The sequence below is a fragment of the Macrotis lagotis genome, chromosome 2 (assembly GCF_037893015.1).
Source record: "Macrotis lagotis isolate mMagLag1 chromosome 2, bilby.v1.9.chrom.fasta, whole genome shotgun sequence".
Classification (NCBI taxonomy): Eukaryota; Metazoa; Chordata; class Mammalia; order Peramelemorphia; family Peramelidae; genus Macrotis; species Macrotis lagotis.
In genome coordinates, this window is record NC_133659.1 from 57,861,338 (window position 1) to 57,879,353 (window position 18,016).

Below are 18,016 nucleotides of genomic sequence, written 5' to 3' on the forward strand. Positions count from 1 at the left end.
CCCTGACTGTCATTCAGACATTTTAGATGCCTTCAGTCACTAGGAACCAATCAGAGTGCTCCCTTTATCCTCTTAGCAAGGAGGTAGGGAACAAGTGCATCTCCATTGGAAGTGACCTTCTGACTAAGATCTACTGTGTGTAAATCTCATCAAGTTATTGGGGGGGGGGGGAAGAGTTTTTTATTCAAGCAATCAGGTCCCTGAGGAAGAGACTGACAATACAGAACACCAGGATCCTTCTTGGCTACTGCTCTTGTTCTTCGCCTAGACTGATCCCTATAACAGCATCATTCAGAAGTGAGCACTGCATTTTATAGGAATGGTCAGGGTCTCAAGTGCATTTGATTATTTCTGCACCCCTGATATCATAGGATTATGTTCTCTCAACTTCAGGAATTCAAAAGAGGGAAATATATTAACATCAGGAATTTCCATAATGAGTCAGTTTTATTGAAAGGAATTGCAGTGAACAAGGATACCTTACAAACAATTCTTCAAATGCTATGTGAAAGTGGATTCCCAAAGTGTCTTCACTCAGAGCTAGTTTTGATGAAAAAAATTTGGGGGTTGTAGCCAAGATGGCAGCAGCAGAACAGCCTTTCTTAGGAGCTCTCTCCAAAATATTTTAAAAATTTTTAAATAATGACTAAATTTTCCAAAGACATATCCCATAGAAAGATCCAGTGAGGCAATTCTCTAGCCCAAGATAACCTGGAAAATAGGGTTGGAGGGGGCAGCAGCTCACTGGAGGGAAGGAGCTTCAGCCTTCTGGGAACAGCCTCAGGGATCCTGGATCCCTGGGAGCCCCAGTTCCTGGTAGCAAAAGCAATTTCCTGACCTGCCACCCCAGGAAGCACCAAGCCCAACTTAGAAGATCAGCAGGGAGACCTCTGCCAGAGTAAACATGAAGCCCAGGCCAGCATTGCCCTCCTCAGTGGCCATGGCCCTTAACCCAGTCCAGATCCCAGGAAACAGAAGCAGGACTATGGAGCTACCCAGCAGGGAACTGCCCAGTAGCTGCTCCCTGAGTGCTCAGCCCATGGAAGTAAGGGAGTGGAGGGAGAATGTTGAGGCCTGTCCTCTATCCCTAGGGCAGGACTCTGGGGCTTTGACCATATTCAGACCCTGGTCGAAGTCTGGGCCCCCATAGAGCAGGGACCTTCCTCATAGCCCCATGGCTGAGGGGTGAGCTTGTGGTCATTCAACAGACCAGGAGATCAGACAGAACCTCCCATAAGACCTTGTAGGAATTGAGGTCCTTGCAGGGTGTCCCAGTAATACTCAAAAGCTCAGGACACTGGTGGGAGAAATGAGTAAACAGAAAAAAAAAGGAACATGACCATAGACAATTACTTTAGTCCCATGGAGGACAAAACACACACTCTGAAGATGAGAAAGTTCAGTCTTCTGCATCTAAAGACTCTTAAGAAATAGAGAAGTAGGGTTCAGGCTATGAAAGAACTCAAAAGAGATTTTGAAAATCAAGTAAAGGAGGTAGAAGAAAAATCGGGAAGAGAAATGAGAGAGATGCAGGAAAAACATGAAAACAAAGTCAGCAGCTTAGTCAAGGAGATCCAAAAAATACTGAAGAAAATAACCTTAAAAACCAGTTTAGGTCAAATGGATAAAACAGTTCAAAAAGTTATTGAAGAGAAGAATGCTTTAAAAAGCAGAATTGGCCAGATGGAAAAGGAGAGATGACAGCTCTCTGAGAAAAACAAATCCTTCAAATGTAGAATGGAGCTAAAGGAAACTGATGACTTTATGAGAAATCAAGACACAATAATTCAACACCAAAAGAATGAAAAACAAGAAGAAAATGTGAAACATCTCACTGAAAAAACAACTGATCTGGAAAATAGATACAGGAGAGATAATTTAAAAATTATTGGGCTCCCTGAAAGTCATGATCAGGAAAAGAGCCTTGACTTCATTTTTAAGAATTTCTACAGGAAAATTGCCCTGATATCCTAGAAGCAAAGGGGGAAAAAGAAATTGAGAGAATCAACCAATCTCCTCTGGAAAGAGATGCAAAAAAAAAAAAACCCAACCCTCAGGAATATTATAACCAAGTTCCAGAACTCCCAAGTCAAAGAGAAAATATTACAAGCAGCCAGAAGGACACTATTCAAATATCATGGAACTACAATCAGTTTCACACAGGACTTAGCAACACCACATTAAGGGCTCTTAGGACTTGGAATATACTATTCCGGAAGGCAAAAGAGCTTGGAACGCAACCGAGAATCAACTACCCAGCTAAACTGAACATCCTTTTTAAGGGGAAAAGATGGACTTTCAGTGAAACAGGGGAATTTCAAACGTTCCTGTTGAAACAACCAGAGCTGAACAGAAAGTTTGATCTTCAAGTACAGGACTCAGGTGAAGCATAGAGAGGGAGGGTGAGAAGGATATATTATGAGGAACTTAATGATGCTGAACTGTATATATTCCTGCATGGAAATATGATGCTGATAATATTCATATAAACCTTCTCATTTAATAAAGCAATTATAAGGAGCTTATATTGACAAGGCACAGGAGGGAGTTGAATTTGAAGATATAATATTGTAAAAATGGAATCAATGGTGAAAAGGAAATATACTTGAAAAAAAGGAAAGGAGAGGTAGAGTAGACTAAAATATTTCATGTAAAAGAGTCAAGAAATAGCTTTTGCAATGGTATGGAAGGGGGTGGGAGATGTTGGGGAATAAGGGAGCCTTCATTCTCATCAGAAATGGCAGAGAGGAAACAGCATACACACTCAATAGGGTTTAGAAATCTAGAAGAAAAAGGAGAGAAGGGCGACAGGGGGAGGGGAGGGGGATGTGAGTGATAGAGGAGAGGGTAGATCATAGTAAGAGGATAGTCAGATATAACACATTTTACTTTTTACAAGGTGGTGGGATTGGGGGGGGGCTCACATGGCTAGATGGTTGCTGGGTCTCTGGGGTGGAACATTGGCTTGGTACCTCTTGGCCCCAGGTCATGCTCTGTCCACTGTGCCACTCAGTTGCCACACAACATACTTTTCTAGAGGGACAGAGTGAAAGGAGAGAGGAAAATATAATAGATGGTAGTGGGGAGGAATCGATAGAGGGAATTAGAATCAGCAACAGCAACTATGGAAAAATATGGAACTAACATCTATGATGGACTTATGATAAAGAATGTGATCCGCCTGAGACAGACTTGATAGTTTCAGAACACAGACTGAAACACATTTTTTTCTCTTTCACTTTATTTCTCATGAGGTTTTATATTATCGTGGTGGGGAATGGGTATTATGTTTACTCTTACAACAAGAATATTTTAGTAATTATAAATAAATGTTTTTAAAAGTTAAAAAAAATTGGGAGAACTATTACTACTAACCCTGTTGTTAAAAAGGTTGACCAAAGGTTGAGTAGAAAGAGCAATACTTTAAGGTCCAGACCCTGGGTATCCTGCTGTTTCTGGGCATCTAGCTATATCCTTGTCTCCTTGAGCATTACCCTGGTTGTATCTTAGCCCTCCCCTCCTACAACTGTCCAAAGTTATACTTATTTTGTCCTAGGACATAAAATGAAACTGCTGTTTTTAAGTACTATAGATTATTTTGTTTCTACAGAAATCTCTAAGCCCCCCTCCCCAAAGCATCTTCAACACACTGGAACAACTACAAGATATGATACCATGAATGTATCATGGTACACTATACCAAGTAAAGAAGAGACTAAATAGCCTACAAATCTACAAAGTAGCCCCTGAGAATGGGCAGGGTTCATATTTCACCTCCCTGGTACCTTTGGGGATTCAGATTCCCTAGTCATTGGAAATCAAAGCTCCAAGAAGAGTCCACACACCATTGGCAAATGGACCATTGATACCATATAATCACTTTATAGAGGAGAATTTAATTATGATTAGGAAAATAAAGAAATTACATGTTAATATATTTGAGAGTTGGTGAAGTCTATTAATAATACCCTGTCCAGAGGGAGAATCACTTCTGTATTGTGGCAACTGAAGCCATAGAATATCTTTTCCTTGCTTTATACTCCAGCTGTAGAGGTTCCAAAGAAAGAAAGGTCACCAACAGAGTTGGACTCATTAGGGACTAAGAAAGTGATATCCTGGGTAATCCATGTACCCAAGACTAGGACTGTGACCTGATATTAAAAATACATAACTAACAGTGGATCACTACAGAAGTACCAGGGTTTTCTAATCAGGGATATAAGGCTGATAGGTGACAATAGGTAATAGGCGAAGAAACTGTACCTGGTGCTAAACAATTCTCAGTACTGGAGTGTATGCAATGTATATTTGTATGGAACACAAACATACAATGTTATACATCTCTGTGTTTCTACAGTATACATTATAGCATTCTATAGAATATTGAGTATTTTTGTGTAACCAATGTATTTGATCTTTACTATCAACTCTACTACGTAATACTACATATTGCTTCATCATTAATTCTGTTTCTGGAATAATACATGATACTCTGGTAGTGAATGTTTTGTGCATATGGCCCATATATCTGAGAAAATTCCTGTGACTAAATTATAGGCAAATCAATGCACACTGGGATATGCTCTTACTGATGTCCCTAATGTGGTTAGCAGGGATTGTTCATTTTTTTGCTGAGAGAAGACAGTGATAAAATGGAGGGCAAAGGTTGCCAACTTTCCCCATCTGCCTCTAGTATTACTACTCAAATGTCTACTCAAGGTCTATTGAAGCTTTAAGGCAATTTATATGGCTTAGGCATTGTCTAATGAAGGGAAATATAAAGGAAAAATTAAATATATCATTTGTTTGTCTAACCTCACTTTTTAGAAAAATTTATTGAAAGGTGGGCAAAGGGGGACAGCTAGGTGGTACAGTGAATAGAGCACTGGCCCTGGAGTCAGGAGGACCTGAGTTCAAATCCCGAATCAGACACTTAATAATTGCCTAGCTCTGTGACCTTAGACAAGTCACTTAATCCCATTGCCTTAAATTAAAAAAAAAAAAAAAGATGGGCAGAGGGACATATGTTTGAACCTCTTTGAGGGTAGTTGTGGCAAGAGTTGAAAATAATTTACCCTGACTCAGGCAAGAGAGGACTGGTAAAGAGATGACTTTCAGGAAGGGTGTATGGGGACAAGGGAGGAAGTCAATTAAAACAGATATCAATAGCTACTTTCATGAGTCTTAGGTATTATCAGTTAATTAAAATGCTTCAAAAATACAAAAAGTTTTGACTTACCCAAAATTATGCTGGTCCAGTACTCATCTCATTTTAAACAAAAATCCACTCCACCTCAGTGGCTAACATTTGCTGGGCCACTGTAGCTACTATTACCTTCTTAGTCACTGAGCCAGACTTAATAGATATCATGAATCAAACTGCAAAGTACTTAAGACTTTTGGGCAACCTTGGAGCCATTCAAAGGAATTGGGAGAGGTCAAGCCAAGAAGCAATGAGGTTGACAGTAGGTGAAGCCATGAGAGATGTTGTACCATGACATAATTCTTCTCCATTACAGAATTGTACCAAGATTTCCCTCTCACCCTAGAACTCCTTCAGTGCCTGGGTTCTTCTTATCTGAAACATTTCCCACCCCTTTTCCCATTGATGAGTTCCTCCCAGGACTTCCATTTTGGAGACTAGTCCAGGTAGACAATGATTTTATTCCCCTTCCAGTTCTGCTTTTGACTTTACTACCATGCTCCCAAATGAGTATCTCCCCAGATCCTCATTAGTATGTAAGTTTGAACTAATTTTCACTTTTATTATGTTTTTATGGCCAGAGCTTATTTGCCATTAAAAATAGAAATCAGGTGACTAATAATATTTTCAAAAAGTTTCTTAAATAAAAATCACATTTCTAAAACATATAAAGAATTGATTCAAATTTAGAAAAACCAGAATCATTCCCTCATTGGTAAATGATTGACTGATATGAACAGGAAGGTTTCAAATAAATATATCTAAGGAGAAGCATGAAAAACATTTTCCAAATTATTATCAGAGATATACAAATTAAAGCAATTCTGGTGTTCTTCCTTACATGCATCAGATTGGTAAAGATGGGGAAAAAATAAAATTACAATTGTTAGAGTGACTGTGGGAAAGCAGGCACTCTAATGCATTGGCATAGCCTTTCTGGAAATCAATTTAGAATTATTCTCTAATAGTGACTAAATTATTCATTCCCTACAATATCACTATTAAACCTGCTAAGCCTATGCCCAAGGATATCAAAGAAAGAGAAAAGAGATCCACAAGGACAAAAATATTTATAGCAACTCCTTTTGTAATTGTAAAGACCAGAAACTAAAAAGGTACCCATCTATTGGGAAACGGTTAAATAAATTATGATATATGGATGTAATAGAATAGTGCTGTGGCATAAGAAATTATAAAATGTATAGTTTCAGAGTCATGAAAAGATCTGTATGAAATGATGCACAGTGAGATGAGCAAAATTAGGGGAATGATTTGTACAATAACAATAGTATAAAAAAAACAATATTGACTTAAAATATGATCAGGATGACGACTAACTAGAATTCTAGAAGACTAAATAAAAAGTATGCTTTTGACAGGTGGTGGACTGAAAATACAAAATAAAACATATTTTTGGATATAACAAATGTGAAAATTCTTTTCTCATGACTACATATTTCTTACAAGGCTTTGTTTTCATTTCATGGGGGGGGGGAGGAAAGAAAGAAGTAGTCACTGGGGGATCTTTTTTATAAAATGCAATGAAGAACTAGAAGGCAGGCCAGAAAAAAGAAGTACATACATTCAGGAAGTTGAATGAATATGCTTGAAAAGAAAAGAAAGCTGTGGAGATCTGGGGCCCATGTACAGTCAGTTCTGCTATAATAGGACAAATGTTTTCCTAAAAATCACAGCACTGTGTAAAATTGCACAATAAAAACCACAAGGTTTAAGGGGAAATGGGATCAGATACATAATGCTCAAAAACATTATTAACACATTTTTAAAAATAGGAAGGTAATAAAAATGGTAGCAGTTAAATGCATATTAAATGGTTAAGAAATACATAAACACTACAAGAAATAGTGTTGCATTAGCAACCTTGGGTTATTTAACTTGTGCCACAGTTCCCATGGGACTGGGCTGGCGAAGACTCTCACAGGTTGGACAAGTTGCAACTCTGAATCTCAGGGACAGAGGCTTTAGCAGAAGTGGAGGAGGGCATGGTGCAAGCCAGTCTTCCTCCATTCATGGCTCTGACTAGAATATATATGGTAAATATTGCACTTTATCTTGAAAAATACTTGGTTTGCTTGTGGAATGTTGAGTTATTGTGAAGTAGTGTAGCATTCTGCATTTTCATTCTTTCTAGAAGACAAAATCACATGTAGGAAAAATAAAATTCACATTAGGATCAAATTGTTCCCTAATATATATCAATTGCACTAGAATCAATTAACATTTTCAAAACAAGAGTTATGACAGAATTGACTGTAGGACCCTCTTTTCCTGACCTGCCACATATATTACCAAGTTGCCCCAAAGAGCAACAAAAATTTGCAGACCCTTTGATCCAGCAATACTACTACTGGGTCTATACCCTCAAGAGATTATGAAAAAGAGTAAAAACATCACTTGTACAAAAATATTCATAGCAGCCCTGTTTGTGGTGGCAAAGAATTGGAAATTAAATAAATGTCCTTCAACTGGGGAATGGCTTAGCAAACTGTGGTATATGTATGTCATGGAACACTATTGTTCTATTAGAAACCGGGAGGGATGGAACTCAGGGAAGCCTGGAAGGAACTGCATGAACTGATGCTGAGATGAGCAGAACCAGAAAAACATTGTACACCCTAACAGCAGCATGAGGGCGATGATCAACCTTGATGGACTTGCTCATCTCATCAGTGCAACAATCAGGGACAATTTGGGGCTGTCTGCAATGGAGAATGCAATGTGTCCAGAGAAAGAATTGTGGAATTTGAACAAAAACCAAAGACTATTACCTTTAATTTATTTATTTTTTTAAGGTTTTTTTTGTAAGGCAAATGGGGTTAAGTGGCTTGCCCAAGACCACACGTCTAGTAATTAGTAAGTGTCTGAGACCGGATTTGAATCGAGGTACTCCTGACTCCAGGGCCGGTGCTTTATCCACTGCCCCACCTAGCTGCCCCTACATTTAATTTTTAAAAAAAGCCCTATATCTTATTATGTAACTGCTATCTCTTATAGTTTATTTCTTTTCCTTAAGGATATGATTTCTCTCTCATCACATTCAACTTAGATCAATGTATACCATGGAAACAATAATGACTATCAGACTGCCTTCTGTGGGGGTGGGGGGAGGGAAGCGAGATTAGGGGAAAATTGTAAATCTCAAAGATAAATAAAATCTTTCTAAGATCTCTGAGGGGGCTTTGCCAATCTTCCATGATTTTGATGTGAGGTGCTTGTTAACCATAGTGGAAATAACATAACCTTGTAGAGGAAGGGGAAAGGGAAAGGGACCACATTAAGAATGGAAAAGGGATAAGTCTAATAGGCAATTTGAGTTTTACTATTTTTGTATATATTCATGGATTCTGGTGAGACCTTAGCATCCTGTATATTTTCAATGGAGTGAATAAAAGCTGCCCTATACCCAATATCTAGATTGTATATTGAATATTAGGGAAATAAGTTGGTCAACATTAAGTCCCAGACCAAGCTCTATTTGGTCATTAGGTCACTGAATACTGACTGGTTCAGAGTGAATGGAAGTAGTAATTGTTTTTATTTTGGCCAGAAACCTTAAGGGTCTTTCTCTCTGAGATTGTTGGGGGGCTTTTTGGTTGGTTTGTTTGTTGACTAAGAGGTCTCTATTTCTTTCATAGCTAGGCTAACTCACTGAATGGACATGGCCTCAAACTAACAGATCTGTTAAAGACCTTACTTAAAAAGGGCAAGATCTCCCACTGATTCATATCTGGCCACTGGACACAGATGGTTCCCGGGGTGGGGGTGGGGGGAAGTGAGACTGGTGATTCTAACAGCCTCCCTTCACTTAAATCTAACTCCCTTGCATGTTAGAGCATCACCTTCCTTATGTCATGGTGTTCTTCAAGAATGAAGGACCACTTAAATTGGGGAATGGCTTAGCAAACTGTGGTATATGTATGTCATGGAACACTATTGTTCTATCAGAAACCAGGAGGGATGTGAATTCAGGGAATCCCAGAAGGACCTGCATGAACTGATGCTGAGTGAGAGGAGCAGAACCATAAAAACACTGTACACCCTAACAGCAACATGGGGGCGATGATCAACCTTGATGGACTTGCTTGTTCCATCAGTGCAACAATCAGGGACAATTTAAGGCTCTCTGCAATGGAGAGAGAGAAACAACTGTGGAGTTTGAACAAAGACCAAGGACTATTACCTTAAATTTAGAAAAAAACCTGGTATCTTATTGTCTGATTTTGCTATCTCTTATACTTTATGTTTCTTCCTTAAGGATATGATTTCTCTCTCATCACATTCAATTTGGATCACTGTATACCATGAAAACAATGTAAAGACTGACAAATTGTCTTCTGGGGGGGGAAGTAAGATTAGGGGAAAAATTGTAAAACTCAAAATAAATAAAATCTTTAAAAAAAAAAACAATGAAGGACCAACAATAAGAAGTCTTCAAATCAAAAAATATTGTGCTTATTCTGTGCTAGACACAATACTATATAATACAAGCAAAAGGACAGTCTTTGATTTCAAAAAGCTTACATTCTTTGTGTCTTCAGAATTTCATTCTTGAGCATCTCCTGGGCTGATTTCTGGAATGTTCTAATCTGCAGATCCTACCCATCTTCCCCCTGAACCATTTGAAATCTGATTTCCCAATCTAAGGCACATGTAAGACCATGTCCAGGGGAGGCTAGGTGGAGTAGTGGATAAAGCACCAGCCTTGGAGTCAGGAGTACCTGGGTTCAAATCCGGTCTCAGACACTTAATAATTACCTAGACATGTGGTCTTGGGCAAGCCACTTAACCCCATTTACCTTGCAAAAAACTAAAAAAAAAGTTGTAAAAAAAAAAAAAGACCATGTCCATTTTTCTTCTTTCTAGAAAGGGTTCCTTTTCATTCCACGGTTCCCATCATTTTCACCCCTGCATCCAATTCCATTATTACTATCAGATCCAGAATAGAATTTTCCATTCTTATTTCTTCAATGTTTTTGAGGGATCAAGTCATCACTGAGGCAAGTCAAGTAGTAGCTCTTGGCAGAGAACATTCCATCAAAAGCTGGATAAATGAAATTTTCATCACAATTCTACCACACCTCTCTGCCAAGTTGGTGCTCCAAACTCATCTATTTCCCTTTTTGTTCCAGGGATCTGTGGTATATACCCCATGGCAAAATCATGTCTAGTTCTCCAGTGATCATCCCCAAAATACTTTATCAAGCTTCTTCTCCCCACCTCGATTCAACCATGATTCCTGGATTTCTTCACTTTTTGCATGTTCAACACATAAAGTTTGATACCCCATCTCTCTTTCTTATCTTGGCTATTTCTTTTGGATATCATCTATAGCAACAACCAAGTCACAAACCTGTGGATAAGTTTTAGTTCAAATTTGCCTCCTTCTATTAGGACCTATTGTTTGTTGTCTAAATCTTTTAAAAGTTTTTATTGAAAATAATACTTTTAAAATTTTTTATTGGAACAATATATTTGATTTGCCATTTTAGCGAGAGCTCTGTTGTAGCTCAGCCTTATTTATTAAAGCATTTAGGAAACCCGCAGGTGGGCCACATTTTGGACATCCCTGGTCTAAATTATGGGCATCTGTGAAGTAAAGGGTTGAACAAAAATCAGTTTCTTTCTTGGATTTTTGTCTCTAGTGAACTTCTGGAAGTCTTCCTTCTTTGAAGTTTCTCTGCTTTATCTAATTTGTTCCTCTACCATCTCATAATTTGAAGCCCTTTTTATATTAGCAAGTCAGGGTGGCAGGAGAAGAGAAGAAATTGTTAAGGACCTACTTAAAGTAGGTCAAAGTGCCACTAATTTGCTCTTCTTATAGTTGAGGAAACTGAGGCACTAAGAGGTTAAATGACTTGCTCAAGGGCAAAGAGTTAAATAAGTGGCTAAGGTCATATTTGAACTTGGTTTTCCTGCCTGCAGGCATGCCATTCTCTCCAGTAAACCTCCTAGATAACCCAGAGATGCATCCTTGCCAATCTTCCTTAAACTCTGAGGCTTAGCTCTGAATTCATCCCCACCATGCCAACTTATTCTGACTCCATGGTGTGCAGAGGCAGGGCCTTTGGGACTCCACCTCAGGAACCTGGGAGCTGAGAGAGTCAGGAGGAGCTTTTTCCTTACATTTTCAAAATCTTATTAATTGGACAAAAGAAGGCAGTCTGCCTCACCACATGAATCTCAGATCTTCTTGTAAATTTTATTTTTCATGATGACCAATCAAGCTACTGGTAAGGACAGCAGTTGAATTAGGACTTTTAAACAAATAGGAGAAAAACAAAAACAGGAAAATTAATGATTAGACAAAAATACTCTTGAATAGGCTTCACATAAAAGTGGGATTCTATTAGACAGTGATAAATCCATCATATAACTATTTCTTCCTGCTTGTCACCATTACAAAAGAAAAACAAAGAAAACTCAGAAGAGGCCAAAAAAGTAAGAAAAACCAAGCAGGGTCATCTGTCCCATGAACTCAACTAGTCTAAACAAAGGAACAGACTGTCTACATGTCTAGTAAAGAGGAGCTTCTAGAATCACACTGGGAGCAGATGTAGAATCAAACAGAGGAAGGAATGCAGAAACTGAGTCAGAGAACAGCAAATTTACAACTCCCATCACATGCTCCTTTTCAAGGAATAGGTCCACTGAGGTCCTGACCTAATAAAATTGTTTTTGCTGTTATTTTTTTGCTCATCGTGTATATTTAAATTCAGATAAACTAATGTTCATATAATGGAATTCCTCTGTGATTTATTTTGCTTCAAGCTTAATCTGAATGGAATGGTTCACTCCTACATTAACAAACAAAAATTTTCTTCTAACAATAGGATATCTCAAGAAGGAAGTCAAAGAGATTTCAATAATGACTCTGAAATTAAGCCAAGTCTTTAATATGACTAGAGTTAAAAATTCTGTCCAATACTTTAGTATATTATATATATATATGCATATAAATATATGTATATGTTATATATTTATATCTGTACTAAGCAGGAAAGATGACTTTTTCCCAAGCTGACTGTCTCTCACAACAGGACAAGACAAGGATATTTAATAAAAATAATTGTTAAGCAAAACTATCATCTTAGTAACTTTAAAATAGGTTAGAATGAAGTAATAAATACCACTAATGGATAGAATACCTTGAAGTCATAGGCATTCTGCTCTCTTAGAGAGAACAAAAAGTTGGCACTTTAGGGTATTGTAGAGATTCACTTTGGAGAAAAATCACAGTTCTTTTGGTTAATCCATAGAAAATATTATTACACATTTTTAAAAGGAACCTGGGCTGAGAAAAGTGTCAATCAATTCTCTCCTTCTGAAGGACAAGAATTACAAAGGCTGAACAGGACTGGGTCTCAATTAGTGTTCAATTATACTCAGTGTCAAAATGTTCATCTTGTGACCCCTCCCCCCAAAGTGGTGCTGTTTTCATACATCTTTGTCTCAGCTCATCAGAATACAGATTCCACATCACCCATCTCCACACAGACGGTCTTTAGCTGTGAATAATACTCGACTGTCACACGGCCATTCTCTCTGCCAAATCCTGAATGACAAAAAGAAAGGCTAAGTAATTGGGGATGATGCATCACTTAATTTTTTTTAAACTGATAATATTGTTAAGAATAGCAAGTAATGTTCTAAAAGTTTTGTGAATATCAGTAGAATTCCTTGCCAATACCGGTAGATTTGATCATCATAGAAGTGATCCTTTGGCCTATGTACTATTATCATCTGAGGAAGTGAAAATGTTGTGTGTATTATTATGTGTGGTATGTGCATGTGTGTTATGTCTGTGTTCTATATGTGTTGTGTGTGCATTGTGTGAGTATGTGTGTGCACACCTCTGAGCTCACCTGACATCTTATAGCCCCCAAAGGGTAACTCCACCGGGCTCACATTGTAATTGTTAATGTAGCACACTCCAGCTTGAAGCTCGGCTGCCACTCGGTGAGCCCGCTGGATATCCCTGCAGGGAAAAGAAACAATTATTTATTACTTTCACAGATCTAAGTTTGCAAGCTAGCAGCAGGTTTTAAAGGTTACTTAGCAGGACAACTGAGTAAGAAAACCCAATTATCATTTCCAAAATGGTTCTAACCATTTGTGCTGCATAAATAGGGCTTTGGGTTTTATGGGCTTACATCAAAAACTTTCATAAAAATCAATGGTGATATATCCAGATATGTGAAGCAGGACACCCCTTTGTGAAATAAACTCAATGCCAATATAGCAGAGCAAAACCTGAAGTCTATAAACTTATTGTGCTCAAATCACAAATACAAAAAAGGGTTTCCTGTGATATCATGGTCCCTACACACAGCTTAGGAGCATAACAACAATGTGGCTTCCACCTCACTGGCTCAATGGGTGGAATGCTGCCAATCTCCACATCATCAGATATACTACATAATGCCAAAGAGGAGAGGGTCCTGATTTAGAACCATCCATACCAGGCTCACCATCAAGGTGCCATCTTTAACTCCTCATTCTCACTTGGCTTGCATGGCTCTACCTTCCTAATATCTCTTGCACACACTGTGACTCTCTTCTGACACTATATAGACTGTTGCAATGGCCCTTCTGGTCAGTCTCCCTGCCTCATCTTTCCTCACTCTAGTGTACCAGCTGCCAGAGAGAAGGTCTGGCCATGTCACCCCCCCCCATTCAATTAACTCCTGTGGCTCCCTATGACCCCTAGGATCAATTCTAAAATTGGCATACTATTCCTCATAGGAGACACTTCCTCTCCTGACAAGGGAATAAGTTCTCACCTTCTCCCTGGCCTCTGACTTCTATGGCTTCCTTTGAGTCCCTTTCTTAGACCTCCTTCCATTTATTCTCATGCCTTTCCCAATGAGAATTTCCATTTATCCCATGCATATCTGTGTGCTCCCAGAGAGAAGGGTCTGATTTTTCTCTTTCATTGTTTTCCCAGCAGTTAGCCCAGCACCAGTATTCAGTGGGTGCTTAATAAATGCCTGCTAATCCACTGATCCACAGTCAAATAGCTGATCCTCACTCTCATGTTTAATAAGAAAACATTTCCACTTTGCAGAGTCCTGATGTGAGACCTAAACTCTTGGCTCTTCCTGGCATGTGTGTGTGTGTGTGGGGAGGGGCTGAATACTAAAAAGAAAGGCCCTGGAAGAGGCACAGTCAATGTGGGGGGAGGCAGTTTCTGAGCTGCTGCCACAAGGGCCAGACACACCTTGTGAAGACTCCAGCTGCCAGCCCAAAGGTGGTGTCATTAGCCCTCTCAAGGACCTCAGCTTCAGTCACAAAGGGTAAAATGGACATAACTGGTCCAAAAATCTCTTCCTTTACACAGGTCATGTCATCTTTGCAATTTCCTGCAAGCAAGCATAATAAACAAAAACAATGTTTTAGTGAAATAGTAAGTGTTCTTGATATCTAAAATAATTTGTTTTTTCACTATTGCCTAAAGAAACCTTTATTTACAGCTACATACTTCTTTATCTAATATGAAAAATCTGTAATGTTTCATAAACTTACAAAACAGTTAAATGAAGGATAAATTATTCTCAACAGAGTTCCTTTTACAATTAAACTACCCTAATAGCATCACTGAACTACATAGGCAAAAACATGAAAGGAGTTTCAGATCAGGGATCAGTAAATTTTGGCCTGAGAGACAAATCTAGTCCACCTCTTGCTTTTGTTTAAAAAAAAAATTTCCTAGTTCAACTTGGTCCAAAAGGAAGACTATCAGCTCCCAATTTAAATAGCAATCTTCTCACCAGACCTTTCAAACCAATGGTCCTTCGATACAACCCACAAAAAATTGCCACTGTCCATATTGAAGATGCTGCAAGATAAGCACTAAGTTACAGACTCTGCTACCCAGGAGAAATAATGAAATTATAATTAAATTCGGTCTAAACGATTTTTACAATTTTCTAATACTTTGAAAACTTAAGATCCATATGACAACTATTGGCCAGAACATTAATTAACCAAGACACTTTACTACCTGCACTCATGGCAGATAATGTATGCTACGATGATGAAGATGATTGTCCTTCATTCTAAAAGAAGACCATGATTCAGGGAGGTGATGCATAAGAATTGGATCTGAGAGAGGAATTTGCTGTGCTAAGTCACCACCTTCATTTCTCCTCCAGAGATCTGAGTTCAGTGACCAAATATGAATCAGGATGACTGAAGAAGGCCCTGGATGTGAGGCGATCGGGAATTAAGTGACTTGTCCAAGGTCATACTGCTAGTCAATGTCAAGTGTTTGAGGCTGGATTCAAACTCCTGTCCTCCTGACTCCAGGGCCAGTGCTCCATCCACTGCAACACTTAGCTGCCCCTAATGCATGCTGTATTACCAAACCATTCTATCAATAGTGAGCTCGGCAGACCAGAACTGTGATATGATAAAAAGGAATGAGGAGGGTGAAATAGCTGCCCACCACTAAATAGTGTTACAGTGCAGATGGAGGCAATTTTTTTTAAAAAAAGATGTATTTCTGAGCTTTATTCTTCCTGATTTCCTGATTTCTCAACAGGGAGACAGAAGATGAAGGAAAGAATTTGGACCTGGATATAAAATAAAATAAAATTCTATTTTAAAAAAATTTTTGAAAAGAAATAAAAAAAAATAGGAATGAGGGTAAGACAGGAATGAAACACTCAGGGAGCAGAGAGGAAAAACCTACCCAATCCTTGTCTAAAATTTAACTCACCAAAGAGAGTAACCTTTTAATCAGAAGAAAAAAACTGACCTTTAGTCACCTACATTTCTCAAGGGATCAAAGGCAGGAATCTATGTTAAGGATTTGTTTTTGTCTTTATTTCATAGTTTTTAACCATATGGTGATAATTTCATTAAGATGTGGCCTACTTTCAAGGTTAAACTGCACCTGAGTCCTGGTCTTTATATTTGGTTTCTTTAAGTTATGCTTTCAAATTCTAAAAAACTCAACACCACTATTTTTTAAAAGTCAACATCCTCTTATCTTCAGAACAAAGTATATTAACCCATCATAAATTTTTATTAGGTCCAAAAACACACAAGAGGTCATTAGTTAAGACTATTTCATGGTGTGTGTGAGTACAAGGTCAGTGGGCAAGAGAAGGTTTGAATTATCTTGTAAAGTTAATCTTTCAAAGCAAAAATCAAAGTTCTTTTCTGAGCTTGAAGATAACTAAACTGGATTCAGTGAAATAATATTTCTATGATAAGTGTCCTCATATCATATTCTGGAAACATTACTGAAACCTTTCCTATATAATTCTCCTTACCCTTCCTTCCTCAGGGTCACTGTGAAGAGAAAATATAATTGTATAATTGTAAAGTATAATTGTAAAGCATTTATTAGCACAGTGCCAAAAAAATATTAACAAACACTATAAATATTAGCTACTATCACTGCTATTGTTATTTTGTTACTCTTCAATTTGTATAAAATGCTTTTAATTAAGGATGAAAACTCTTAAGGGCTTGGCAATCAAAGTTGATTTATTAATTGATAATGATCCTTAGATCTTTGTGCACCCCCCCCCCCATTAAAGAAGCAAAGGACTATAGGAAAAGCAAGAGACATATATTTTCAGACGCAACCAATACAACACAAAATCATTCTAGAATCTTTAAGCATATACCCTGGTTTTAGCACATCACACTTTATAACATTACAAAAATTTATTCTTCTTCACTTGTTATAAAGAATTTATTTGAGAGAGTAGTAGAAGGAATAGAGGGATTAGAGAAAATGAAGCAAAAAGAAAAAAAAACACCAGCAAATATTTTAAGGGAAAAAACTAGAGAGCAGAAAGAAATTCAGAAGGCACCAAACATGGTTGGTTGTTGGGATTATTATATCTACTGAATGTTAAATGTTATATCTTTAAAATCAAACTGCATATAATAGATTTCCAGTTTTTTATTCTAAATCATCTTTTTTATGGTTGTTTATAATAATGCTTGTGTTTGTTATTTTTTAGTTTATATATACATATGTGTCTATGTATATATATATATACATTATATATTTTTAAACAGCATAAGCTTCCATACACTTCCAGATTACAAGATCAAAAGTTCATACCTAGTACACAAGGTTTCATGAAGTATCCTTGTTTCAGCTTGGGATCATCCGGAACATACAAGTCTCCACCACACAACACTTTAGCACCCTACAAATAAAACCAATGTTTACTGTACGTAAACATAAAGACACTATAAAGTGGAATTCTTCCCAGGCATTTCCAAACCATGCTGCCTGTGCTGAGCAGGGGAAGACTAAGACACAGAGCTAAGGAGATACAAGTCCTATTCCAACAGAAATACAGAAAGAGTTTAAAAGCTAGCAGTCACATTTACTGACAGGCCAACTGCAAGCCAGCCCCAACACATAAACAGAAGATGGTTTCAGGTTCCTAGTCCACCAAGACTGAGGAGCAACCTCAACTCAACTCATCTTTCCTCTCCATTTAGCCACATCATCACCCATTCTCTCCACCACAGCTGAGGAAGAAGTATCCCTTTTCCTTTCCAAGATCAATCTCAGTAACTGTACCCTTGTCTTGCTTCCTTTAGGGATCTCAGCTAGTAGGTTCTTTTCAACCCATCTTCCATCTCTCCCATGGGCTTCATGCCATTATCCTACCACCAGGCTAGGTCTCCTCTAACTATTAAGAAAAAATAAAGCAGGCCTTCCATTGCTATTTCTTATCTTCCCTTTAGAGTCAAACTTCATGAAAAGGTTTTCATGGCATAGTCACAGGCAGAGAGTTCATTAATGACTTCTTGGTCACC

At 38.0% G+C, this 18,016-nt stretch overlaps 1 protein-coding gene across 1 annotated transcript in view; it reads right to left on the reverse strand.

The window, feature by feature from the left end:
• Positions 1–2,610: 2,610 nt before the first annotated feature.
• The window catches only part of ALDH9A1 (aldehyde dehydrogenase 9 family member A1), a 32,065-nt gene continuing 16,659 nt past the window's right edge, over positions 2,611–18,016 (reverse strand). The window contains exons 8-11 of the mRNA XM_074221880.1: positions 17,307–17,394; positions 14,442–14,583; positions 13,087–13,199; positions 2,611–12,776 (exon numbers count right to left, since the gene is read on the reverse strand). Of these exons, the coding sequence (XP_074077981.1) occupies positions 12,682–12,776; positions 13,087–13,199; positions 14,442–14,583; positions 17,307–17,394 (438 nt within the window). The 3' untranslated portion in view covers positions 2,611–12,681. The remainder of the gene's footprint in view (positions 12,777–13,086; positions 13,200–14,441; positions 14,584–17,306; positions 17,395–18,016) is intronic.